General features: G+C 40.5%; 2 protein-coding genes across 5 annotated transcripts in view; one reads left to right on the top strand and one right to left on the bottom strand.

Annotated features, from left to right (window-relative positions):
- LOC110983176 (arylsulfatase-like) overlaps positions 1-13398 on the top strand; it is a 183305-nt gene that overhangs the window by 121357 nt on the left and 48550 nt on the right. The gene's annotated exons all lie outside the window — the stretch shown is intronic.
- The window catches only part of btbd7 (BTB domain containing 7), a 51294-nt gene continuing 39250 nt past the window's right edge, over positions 1355-13398 (bottom strand). For 3 of the 4 annotated variants that reach the window (XM_087140021.1, XM_087140108.1, XM_087140145.1), the window contains one exon: positions 1355-6658. In XM_087140021.1, the coding sequence (XP_086996147.1) occupies positions 6429-6658 (230 nt within the window). In that variant the 3' untranslated portion in view covers positions 1355-6428. Of the gene's footprint in view, positions 6663-13398 lie in introns of all 4 variants that reach the window. The other variant, XM_087140057.1, reaches the window with a different exon arrangement.

Consider the following 13398-nt stretch of genomic DNA (forward strand, 5'->3'; position numbering starts at 1 on the left):
TGAACAGCAAAAAAAGCATGGGGTGCTATAGAGTTTACGTTAAATGTTATACATGTAGAAAAAATACAAGCCCCCTCTGAATTAACACCACGTAACAATGTTCAGTGTCTTAGTTCATTTTGTAAGGCTTTGTGTCTCTGTAGTCAGAATATAAAACTACATATTCCAGAAATAGCGTATCATCTCCCTCCCCAACTCGCTAAGCTGGGTTACATGTGTCAACTGGAGAAATCCTCATCGATCTTGTTCGATGTCGGCACGCCACCGTTACTTGCGTTGAATCTCCCCTCCCAGTATGTCTTTGTATATCCGGGTCAAAATCCTATGGTTCCCGGAGATAAACTGATAGATGGACGCAGATTTTCCTGAATTCAATCGAAATAGTTTTGAATTGGATTAGGTTTCTATGCAGTTTATATTTCAGTTGTATTGTAGGCCTAATGGGGTCAGTCGTCTTCTCTGCAATGTATAGATGCTGAACCAGTGATGGAACGTGAGAGGAAAGATGGACAGAAAGGCTTGCCGCCTTCTTTCCCGCCATGAATTTGGAGGAAAAATATAGTGTCGTTTCATGCTGAGGAAAGCTCTTTAACAGGCCCGTTAAGAAAATGAAGCCAAGACCTCAAGACAGTCTTCCTTGCAATATTGCATTTTCTTCTGTCCTGTATCTTAAAACATATGGATGCAGGGCTCCCTCACAGTCCTCGTGTGGGCATGGCAGTTGACAGTTTGGTCAGAATATACAACAAAAAACTCATTTGCCGCTAATGAACTGTACCAGCGGGAGTTTTATAGGACAGAAAACACACTTTTTCAGTGATCAAAGCATTGTATGTGAGACCTCTTCCCCAGCGCTCGGTCCAAACCAATCTAAACCTCTGATCACGTCAAATCGTCCTTGCCCTTAATGATGATGACGTAGTGCTCAGCGGGCAGCCTGGGCAGTGGTACAGAATAATACGGAAGAGAGGCAATGTGCTTGCCGCTGGGTTTGACACCGGTGAGGTTTTTCTTTTGATTGCCCATCTTCCCGCGGATATGGATCGCTGTGCGAGCGATCTGGTATGAAGAGATTGAAAGTGTGGCAAGTGAATGGTGACGAAAATTGAAACAGCAGATGACATCATCGCCACTGCACTCATGTCCATGACGGAAAACAACATCAATTTGCATACTTATTTGTTTTAAATAAATAAATAACTGAATTGTCCACTTGATAAAGTGATTCTTATCTAATCAATTGCCAATTACCAGAATCTGTCATCCACCTTATGAATCGATCAGAGTAATCACTCTCATCAGTCATTCAACAAAGTAATACAACAAACCTCTCAACATATTTCAACTGCAACTCTTCTTTGTTTTAACTAATATTTTATTACAGCGGCAACGCCTGACCACAGGCCATCAATACAATACTCTGATCTGAAGCAAAACGGCAATGGAATTTGAAAAAAAATGAAAAAAAAGGCAATATATCAAGGATTTTCCTCTACTGTCAAAAGCAAGCTGGTGAATCGTGCATAGTAATTTCCGTACTGGGAGCTACAAATTCACAGCTCACATACAAGAGGAAGTCAGGGACAATGGAGATACATTTCAGCCATAGAAACACAAATAATTGTTTCACTTAAGTATTATGCTCTGATAGAAAAGTCACAGGCAAAAAAAAATGTGTCCCTCCCCTTTTGCAAAGGGGCCTCGGGAGAAATGGTAAAATTGGAACAATACCCCGAAAAAGGTTTAAAATGTGACCCCAAACCTCCAACGCAGGTTGTACTTCTTTCTAGACCTGTCTAGTGCCCTTAATAGGAAAATGCAGAGGTTGTGTGCATTCCACAGTTTACATCTGTCTGGCAGTGGAATTAGTAGGGTTACATTTTGGGGGAGGGGCACCCGAGGATGCACAAACTTTTCTAAGTGGCACCAAAAGCAAATGGACAGCAGGTTGTCCATGGCTTGTGTTCATTTCAAGACTTGAAATGGAGGGGGATGGAGAGGCTGGGGTACGTGCCACTACCCCTAACTGTCACCCGGTCTAAGCAGAAGATGTAATAGCTCAAATCTCCTAGCCGATAAATAAGCATGATTCAGGTGGATCTACTTCAATTAATATTACAAATTTAAAATCATCATGATAAAAGAGCTGCACCAATATTGAAATTCAAATAGTAAGTACATATAAGCAAGAACAAGACATTGCCACAACATACATATTATGCTACATATAATATTCATTTGTTTTGTCTTGCAAAAACCTTGAAGTATATAAATACAAGAATGACTTTAAACACTGTGTAGGTCGGTGACTAAATTGAAGAAGTCTCATGCCAAAACATACAAATACCTTGAATTTAATGAGACTGATTTCAGAACAATTCAAGTCCTGAAACCTGAATAATTTTTCAATTATATGTAATAAATGAGCATTATTTATTTTGAAAATTATTCCTGCCACAAATTCACAAATCCAACCAGAGTACAATTACAACAATGTCCATTGCAATGCAAAAAATTAAAGGCAGAGTCAAATTCAACCCAGAGAGATTTGCTTTCAAACATTAAATATCTTCACAAATATTCATCTGAATGAGTCCTCTGCAGGAATCTTCACAATCATATTTACATAACTGTACAATATATACACACAGTTGATAACACTTGGAGAAGTGATTTTGGTCAATTTTTCGGGGGGGGGGGACACAATGCTGCGATTGCTACGATTGTGTAATGCCAGCTGCAATGCTTGTGTCTGACATTACTTTTGCACTGATGCCGAGACTTATCATTCAATATGTAATGCAATGCTAAGGTGTGTTACAGTGTTGCTCAAATATTTACACAAGTAAGCTTCTTTTACCTCAACACTGAAAACTCCCCCAAACTGGGGGCACCACCTGCTTTCCTAACCATATCAATCCACAACGGACCAAAAGACAAAACCAAATAAAAAAGCAAGAACGAAAAACAAAAGCAAAGAAAAGAAACCAACTGAAGAAAGAAAGAGAGAAAAAAAAATAATAATAAAGCTCAAAAAACAACAACAAACAACTCTGGAAACCAGCTCCCCTGGCCTGTGCAGACAAGCAGCACTGAAACCACTAGTTGTTATGACCCAGGCCCAATTTCACGGAGCTGCTAAGCACATGACTGTATGCTAACAGAAGCTCTACGTATTTCATGGAGACCTTAAGCAGTAAGCACAGCAGACGGCATGCTTACCTTGGAGGTCAAATCTACTTCACTTAACAACGTAACAATGGGCATCTTTATAAACGTGTGCATGCGTATAAGCAAACCCATGCCAAGCAACTCCATTAACCCTAACTCCCTAGGGTGTGTGCAAAATCATATTAACATTGGAGGATTCAGGAATGTTAGGGTTAAACATTGTTAATGGTCGGCAAAATTAAAGCAGCTCTGTGAAATTGGGCCCTGTTAAAGCAGCAGTGCCTGGTAAAGATTTAAAAAGATCAGGTGTCACATGGGCTTTTGCAGTCACAAAGTTAGATGCCTTTGTGAATTTCTAACGAGCGGATTTCTCCAGCATACTACATACACACAAGTGAAAAACCGAAAGTGATATTTCGTTCTTGTTTTTTACGTCCAGATTATTCTGATTATTTCTGATGATGACACCAAAGACTCCTCAAAAGCACCCTAGGCACTGCAGCTCGCAAGCCTGAAGAAACTTGTAGAGAGGAGACGATGAGAAGTACTTACTATACAGTTTTAGAGGTGAGAAGAAAACCCCAGAGGAATATTCTGGGTAAAAACCCACAGAGTCAGGTTGGGACTGAAAACCCAATCCACAAGTGAGCCGGGAATCGAACCCAGTCCCAGATTGCAGAGGTGGAAGGCGAGGAGAGAACCACGACGCCAACCTGACTCCACAGATTTTGAATAAACCTTACATTTACCTTTCACAAAGCACACTATGACTCTTTATTTGGATGAAAATACCTTTATAAACAGCTGCTTGTTACAGATATTACATACTGCTAATTACATAATGGGCTTAAATGTTACATACCGGGTACAAAGCACCTTCTCATATTTTTTGTGCAGTGGAACTTTTCATGCAAATAACTAGTACTAACTGTCAGCAATTGTTTGTAGTAATTCAAACTCATTACAGTTCTAGAATTTCTGGAATAAGACAAATGTACAAACAATTATTTGCATTAAAATCACAATTTTACAGTCATTCTACATCAGAAAACAGGACTTCAAATGTAGAATAGCAGTGAGTGATTTCAAAATCTGCAAAACACTTCAAGTTGTCCTTTGAAACCAGGATTTTGAGGTGAGTAGCTGAATTTTGATACCAGCACCAGGACTTTAGGTCCTGCATAACTGATTGAGCAAACCTGAATCGGTGATGCCAAAATTGGCTTTTTTCATGAGAAGTGGTCAGCCAGTGTCCTTTACTTAAAGATTAATCCACAAGAGATTCCTGAAATTGTGATGCAAAGTTTATTGGCTCAAATCCTTTCCCCTCCACCCTCCCCTCTGGAAATTTCTGATCTTAACAAAATCCCTGTCAAATCTAGTATTTAAGGATAACAAAAAGAAACTGACCCACAAATGAGTAATCACCTTTAAAGAACGTTACTACACAAAGCATCTCATTCCTATGACTGTAATAGGTTAATGTATCACTAATGGATGAGCGAGGAAGCGACTGTTTCACTTCCTAAGTGACTTCACCTCAAGTGTTTCTTCTGATCCATGTACACTTAGCAGGCAAAAACCCCCTTACTTATTTTCGGTGGAACAGTTTTCTACTTAATGCCTAGCAGGGATGTGACAGGTCTTTCCGGTTTGATGTCAATTCATCTAGAATACAAGCAGTAAAAACATAAAAAGGGGAAAAATAAGCACCAAGCTTTTTCACTTGATATACGAGCACCTTGAGGATACAATTCTCTCTGTGAAACGGCAAATCACTAAGAGATCCACCAAAGGACTGTGCAGACAGGAAGTACTCCCATACACAGCGTTTCCATGTTGAAAAAAAAGTGCCATTTGAGCAATCACATATGCATGTCAAAGTCAGTGATGAAGACTTTCTGTTTCCCCTTCTGTTAAAAACCTAAAAAAAAAAGGAAAGAAAGAAAATATTTTGAACCACTGATAGGTCAAGCATAATTAGGCCAATTCTCAATAATTCAACTGAATATACAGCAAGGTGTTTGTAGGACTGTATTCGCCAGAATGAAGACTGGTCTGTTGAAACATTTCTGCCAAAAATGAGCACGAAGCCTGAAATCTTGAGTTCAGACAGCTTGAAAAGCTATCAAATAGTCATTTGAACACAGGACTTGACTTGCAGCAAACATTATGTACATGAGTAAGCCTTCTCCTGGCTCTTGTAAACCATCAACAGTTCTGGCACAGAGCCCACACAGCAAGTATTCTACTGTAGCTACAGGTATCTGGGTTCCCCCTATTCTCAGCTTCATAGTGGTGTCAGTCCCAATCATTCACCTTGACTTCTACACTGCCTCCACAGCTGTTGGAACTGTACCAGCTGGTAAAGTTAGCCAGGGACTCTGTATATGAATGTACATGTACCAAACAAAGTGAAACAGAACAACCCCCTCCCCCAAATGCCAACGAATCCAAGTGTGAAATTTACACATTTAGACCATTTTGCTTATTGTTGGATCAACACTGACATGTTCAAATTAGAACAAGTAGATGTCAAATCAAGAATCCTGCTGAAAAACAGAGTAAAATTACCAAACAGTCACATAAATAACAACAGTGCATGCCCGTTCAGACGAAATTAAAACTCCGAACAGGGCAGCTTGTGTGACCACAATATACGGCAAAAGAGTAAAAGCAGATTACGTGTATATTTGGGCACTTGCTATGTCCAATTTCATCCTGGAGGGGCCCATTCCAAGTGAACAAGATCTTTACATGGTTTTTCTGGACTGGAGTTGAGAGAAGGGCTGGTGCACCTCTTGGTCTTCATGATTTCAAGGAATTTTAACATTTACATATATGCACTTGGCGTGTATATCAAAGCTAACTTGTGAAAGTTGCCAGTTTGAATTGTCTCACACACAGCCAAGACCAAAATCTTTGCTGGGAGGCCAAATCTATCTCCAAATCCAAGGCAGTTCCGGTTTTCAGTCAAATTTCCATTTAGTAAATGGATGCTGGCTCCAACATTACCAAATCACTGGGTATCAGCCTCTCTGAATATGAACCAGTAAGTACAGGCAACAAAGACAGCACAAAACAGATTTCCTGTACATTTAGCAAAGTCTTCTTGTCTCAGGCAGGAAAAAAGTTTACATTTTTAAGATTAATTTCATTTCAGGGTAGATACAGCAATGTCTACTATAACACACAGTATTTTAAATACAAAAGTAAGTCTAAGGTACATTCAAAATCCGATGCGTTTGCTCTAGTTGTCATACATCGGTGCACTGATCAGGACCGTGTTTGTTCCCCTTGACTGGTTTCCCGCTCTTGTTGCTCCCACTACCCCCTTTGGATCGACTGTGGCTGTCCCCTAGCTCCGGTTCCCGCAGCAGCATCTGGTTGATGGGCGGGGCCGTTGCTATGGTGAGGTCAGGGCCTGATGGGATAGCAATGTCTGGCATGATCTCGCTGAGCATAGGAACCACCTGGGCAGTGGCTGCTACCTGGAAAAAGCAAAAAAAAAAAAAAAATAAGGACAAACAGCCAGTTATTGGGATTTGCTGACAAATCATATATTACTATTGCCCGATGAATTACGTAACATGGCGAGTTGAAAACAAGTGTAAACAACTGGAAAATAATTGATAGATATACCACTACATTAGTTTATCTCTTAAATATGTACATGTAACACTATTTTAGTGAGCAATGCGGTTTAAATAAGAGGCAGACACGGTAAATGTTTGAACTCTCAGAAGTTCTGAAATTAAGTTTCCCTGAACGTTATATGAGCACATTGACCAGTCAAACAGACACCTTTTCCCCTTATGTACCTTCTTGAAATACCATTGGTACCTCTCCAAGTGTTTGGTGACAGGTGTACTCTGTAGTACACATAATTATATCAGGTTCCAAAATGATAACTGTACAATGGATTACAAGGACAGCATAACATGTGGGCACAGGTGACAGATTTTTTCCCAGGGAGGAGGGGAAAAAGCTTGGAGGGCAGATACAAAGCATTCAACAGGTGCATATCAACAAACCATCAACAGTGATGGGGTCAATTCTGAAGCATTTTCCAGAAAAATAGAAGTCATTCGTCTTATCTATTTGACTTTCTTTTTTTCCTTTTGTATTATTCAAATTATTTCCCGAGGCAGGAGCATGGCCTCCCTTGCGCACCTAAAAACACTTAAATAGACCAATTGCACCCACTAAGTCACGTGACCTAGAGTGGGTATCAAACATCAACAAACATGACATCCTGCCATAGCAAAGTGAATTTTAAGTGTTGTTTACCAAAAATAAAGTCTGTTTTTGGTATAGTACTGAGCACATCTGTTGCCTGAGTACTGAACCCACCATCAGCTTCATTTTTGGTAAATCACACTTTTGACACACAGTGCCATGGAGGATGCAATGTTTGATGTTTTATACCCACTACAGGTCATGTGACTTAATGGGCACAATCGGTCTATTGTATACAATGTATAAAATATCTCTTAAAAAACAATGAAATCACGCTTGGAGAGACTTTCGATAAATAAGGTTAGAAGGATTATTATAGGAAATCTAAACCAACAACTCCCTGCTGACAAACATGCACTTGAGCCACAAAACCAGTCATAACCAGCCTGCCTGCTAACTCAGTCTGTGGCTTTGTGGTGCTATAATTTGTCTGGTGATGTGTAAAATTTGTGAATGACAAAGACTTAAGGGAAGACATCTCTATGTTCTCACATTTTATACCAGTAACTAATATCATTCACCCCCCCAAAAAAACTGCCTTTGAGAAATGGAGTCCTAAATCAGTATGCAAACCCAATCCACATCAGGTGTTTCCTCCATGCTTTTTTTCTGTTGCCTTCCTGAATGTGATTTCCTTGTTTGTAATACCTGTGAGTTGCCCTTTAGCCTCATTTTTTTTCATGAATGTGAATAAAGGCAGGTTCACACTGGAGGTGAATGCAAAAGCGAAGAAAATTTGACATAATGAACAATTTGCAGCAAAATTTTGCTTGAGCTGAGAATGTGTTCAACTTTTGCAAATTCGCAAATGTGATTATTTGGTCTAACATCACAAATTCGTATTCGTGTTTGCTTTTGCGCAAAGTATGAACCAGCATTAAAGGTGTCTGAGGCCCACATATTTTTCTATTTCTTGTTTGTTTTGTTTTCAAATTTTTTGCAACAGAGTTAAAACAACAACAACAACAACAACAACACACTTCCACTTCCGAACAACTTTATATATATACATTAACAAGGTTGTTATAAAAAGGCAAAATCTACTTGAGAAAGGAAATCTGTTAATTGGCACTTTGTATGACAGAAGTACATGTACATCAGCATTAATGTTGGATTCAATCACACTGTCGTCATTATTCATACTTGACTGTGCAAAAGCATTCAAATGACTCCCCTCACTATGAAAGATGTAACAGACTGGCAGAGCATTCCTGTGTACGGAAAAAGGTGAATCCTATCTTCGACCAGTCCTCCAACAGGTGAAGGATTGAGGACTGTTAGGGTTAAAACCATGCACTGACTCAGTTGGTTTCAACTATCAATAACATTTGATAAATATGTTTGTGTGTACGAAAAATACAGGTGCATTGAATTATAAAGTGCTGGCTTACAGAGATGGTTTACTTTCAGAAGAGAAAATTAGAACAAGGAAACAAACATCCCCTTGCTGGAGGATCAACACCATTCATCAGACTCCATTTGTGATTTCCAATGATAGATGAAGTGTTTTTTTTTCTTTTCTCTCCTCTCTTGGCTGGCTAATGGCAGATACATGTACCTATGTAGCGCAGAGAGGAATGACCTCTTCTTGCAAAAGTAAAGTACTGGTACGTGGAATGCAGCTGAGGCTAGGAGAAGAAAGCAGTAAGGGAGAGGCCTCAGAGTAGTGGAGTAGGAACAGAAACATTATTGGACAATTGATGCTGGCAACCCGTTGACGATTCAGGGTTAGTGATAACACTTGCGTATGAAGCCTTAAAACGAAAATGAAACAAAAGGAAAAAATACCAAAACAGTTTTAAAAAAACACACAAGTCAGAAGCTTGAGCAAATTTTCGTCCCCCCCCGTGAAGATGTTGAGGAATCATGGTAAAAAATAAAATCTAAGTCTGTATGTGAGAAAATCTGACTGTGGACTCATATCAAATCAAAATGCTCATTACAAATGATAACTGAATTCACATATACAAGTATGGATCCTGTTATACAGATCAACAACTCTTTCTTGAAAAATGCATCGGGTGGGGTGTTACAACATGAAATACATTACAGGCAGTGACATTACTCCCAAAGATTCCTAAAAAATGATATAGAGTGAAAATTGCTTCTGGGCACAAGAGAGTTGAAGTGACGCTTTTCATTAGGAGGGAATTAAGCGATTCACAATTGAGAATTATGAATTCATTCAGAATCAGGTTTGGTATACCACAGCCTGTGTAACAATCCTGGAGAATGCCCATTTTGTGACAGGAATGAAATCAAATGCTGATGCCAGCTGCCTTTTAAACACGCTTGCGACATCACATATCAAACACCAGGTTTAAATTGGATCCTTGGCGTAAGTTGGATTTGACCAATTGTTTGGGTTTTTGAACTGTTATCAAACAACTCAGTTATTCTTAACATTTATCAGTGGCACCTTTCTTTAAACAAAATTGTTACTATGGTATAGCGGGGGGAGGACACTGCACAGAGGACTACTTCCTTTACTTGGGATCTGTGCTGCCTTGAGCTCCTCTGCACAGACTTTGGAGAAGAGAGATTAGTAATGCAATATACTATGACCAATCCCCTTCAGATAATAATGAGGTCCCTAAACATAACTGCTCTGACCACTAACCCACCTTCAGCTTATGCCTCTGACTCACACTGACACTGCTTTCAAATTTGTAAAACTGAGGACGTTTCAGCATCCTTTTTGGGGGGAGGGGGGTGAAGGTGTCTTTTGGGTTCAGTGACCTTGCATGGCAATTTGCTGTTCAGTGGTGCACCCAGGATGTAGTGGGAGGTCTTTCACCAGAATTTAATGCCCCACCCCCAAAATAGCTCATGATGCTAAACCTACATGTGTATATTGCATCTTGGAGTCTCAGATCCCCCCCAAAAAAAACCGGGGGGGGGGCCTTCAATCCCTTTTCCTCAAGGTCCTCCCACCTTTATTGTTGTTGACATCTGTGCGCATATGCAATGCTCCCCTACCAGGCCATCAATAGAACCCCCCACGTATGTTTCAGAAGGAAATTATTAACTGCGCATGTCCCCTTTTTAGGGTCATTTGCATGCATAATGAGGGCCATGGGAATTCTTGCCTGGCAAACAGCTGCTTCATTTCACTTATTTTCACTTTTTGGAAATAAAAATTCCTGTCCAAAATATTTTCATGGTGTTTTGGGAAATAAAATTGAGAAATAGTACCAGGCTGGTCAAAACTCGTGAATTTTGTGAAAAATTCTCTTCGTAAGCGGTAGTTTGTTTACGTTTTGATGCAATTTTTGAAGGCTCAAAACAAAGAATTCAAAGTTTTCCTGAAGTTTTCAAAAGTGGGCTGGGGTGGAGACAGGTGTGAAGGTTTTAGATTTGCTAATGGTTTTCTGCTATATTTTTTCATTTCCTGACCGGATGTGTTTGCATATTGACCTAACTCAGCACCGATTCCGTTCATCCCTCATAATCTTACGGCCATGCGAGCATAAGAATTCAGTGACTTGGGAAAACAAGGACTAAGTGATCGATTGAAAATAGAAATAATTTATCATCTTAGCAACCACTTTGAGGCTAAATTTCATATTTATGTAGCATTTCTTTTCATGATTCTGTAGTGTTTTATTCGGTTCAAGCCTTCTAGAGCACATACAAAGAGTTTCAATGTGATGATTTGCTAACTTTGTGCAAACGAAGTCTTCACATCGAGAAGGCTCAATAGAGGATTGGCAAGTTGCTAAGGACATTTCCCTATGGTTCACGAGGGTCCGGTCAAGTAACCGCCGCGCACGGTCGAAGTCATTAATTTCCACACGTTGAATGGGGGTGAAACATAAATGTCCCAGAGTGAGCTCCACTACCAGCACTGAGCTCAGGGAAGCTTGTTTACTCCTAACACAAGAGTTGCTGGTTATTCCATTGTTCTGATCTAGTGATTAGGTGATCAGAAGAGCTCAGTCTGGGCCCCACCTTGGGAACCGATCATTCAGCAAGGTTTTCAAAGAACAAGACTATCTGTGAGTAAACACTGTCAGCCACAGGAAATATTCCACGATTACATACATTTCACCAGTATAAAGTTTCCTTTAGGCTGTAGAACCACAGCTGTTGATATGTGCACGGGTCACTGTTTTGAAAGTTAGGCTGTGCTACGGTAGAAACTTTCACATCTGGGCTTCCTTTCATGGGGCTGCACAGTGTTAAACAAGGCCAAGCAACTTTTTGTACTTGCTCAAACATGAGTTGAAAACCAGTCTCAAGCCATATGTCCTGCATGGCACTTAGATCAGAGACTCATTTTGGTCAACCAAATTTTCCTGCATTTAGCATTTGGCCCCTGATCTAACCTTTCGCCAACCCCATAAGTCCTTTCCTTCATTGGTGACTGCAATGGACGACAGCAACACCTGCCCTGGGCTAGTGTGGTACCATAGCAGACTGACACATTGACAAAAAAACACTGCTTGCACCTGGTTTTTGGTGTCTCCCGTCTCTTCATTTATACACAAATGTTCATAAGCATGCTTATTCCCACATAATCTTCAATATCCATTAGGCTGTCAACAGTGATGATGCCGGGCTTGTTTATCATAAACGTAAACACTGAAACAAGTTTCCCCCCAAAAAAACATGAGGAGAAAAGAGAGAATTGCTACAAAACTGTGAAAGCAATTTTGAGGAGATAGTGGTGGCGGTAACCACAAAGGCCGGAGTGGAAAATGGGCTGTGAGTGAAAAAACTTGGGACGATGGACGGAATTGAATTAGGAAAGAGGAAAAGTTTTTTTCATCTACTGCTGGAGGAATATTGAGGAACTTATAAAAATGCATTTACTTGGGTCTGGGATTTCATAAATTGTGACTTTGCACATCAGGATCCCCTATGAATTACTGGAGTTTTTAACTACCACAAACACCAAGTCCAGAGGGAGAAAATGGAAATCCTTCCAAACGAAATCAATACAGCTATTTCAATCAGAGTCAAACTCAGACTCGGTTTGTCAGCTGGGAGGCTCACCGGGTTTCCACTGCCGGCTTTAATCCCAGCCACTTTCATTTCCTTTGAAGCCAGCGTTATTTACAGCGAGACCTTTCGGCAGAGACAAGGTGCTGAGAGGGAGCCATTCCTTGATGAATGTAGCGCCTGCCTCTCCCGGCAGCCCGGACTCGCTGCCCAAATAACTCTTCCCCTAGCTGACTGTGTATTTATTTCAACACCAGCCTTCGTATTGTTGCAACCATTTCAAAACAATCTGCCGGGAGAAGATGGAACTGTAATGAATTGATATTTAATGCTGCCAAAACGGTGTGCGATTGCAAACTCCCGTTATCACAGTGAAGAAAAAGCCCTGGTCCCAGTGTGTCTTGCTCGTCACTGACATTTTGCAACCTTGCAGACTGAGAGTCTGGACTTAAAGTATGGTGATGAAGATAGATGGCCAGCACCTAATGACTTTGTCCACTGAACGCCCTTCCTCTTTGTTTCTGTTTGCTGCTGTCAGACATGAATGTTAAAATCTAGTCCGAGACATTTCTGTTGTACCATTACTAGTTGCCAACATTAACCCAATTAATGTAATCTTGGCCAACCCCAAACATTTAACAAAATGTGTAACAAACATACTGTCAGCTAAACACTGGCAGTGCCCAATGTGGCTTTCTGCCTGATGGGATGAGATGTCGGTACCTGCCTTTTGAATGCTGGGGCCAGCTGATCATGCAGGTCATCTTCATGTATTCCCGCAGAATTTATGATGTCACTCTGCGGTCGACCAGATGCTCCCACGGTTACCAGTTCATGCTGTGTGAAGTGTACTACCATCAGTGTGCACATACCGTTTAACTGTTCTTTCAACCGTTTTCGATTGTTTGTGAAAATATAAGATGTCACAATGCTCTCGGTGAGTACGGTTGACTTTTGTAGGGGGACCATTTCTGCCTTTTAGGGAAGCTTCTAAGCATGATTCTTTGTCCAGGACATGTGCCTGACTTAGGAAGGTCATGTGAA

Source organism: Acanthaster planci, linkage group LG01 (genome assembly GCF_054643075.1).
Source record: "Acanthaster planci isolate LZ-2023a linkage group LG01, COTS_SCS, whole genome shotgun sequence".
Lineage (NCBI taxonomy): Eukaryota > Metazoa > Echinodermata > Asteroidea > Valvatida > Acanthasteridae > Acanthaster > Acanthaster planci.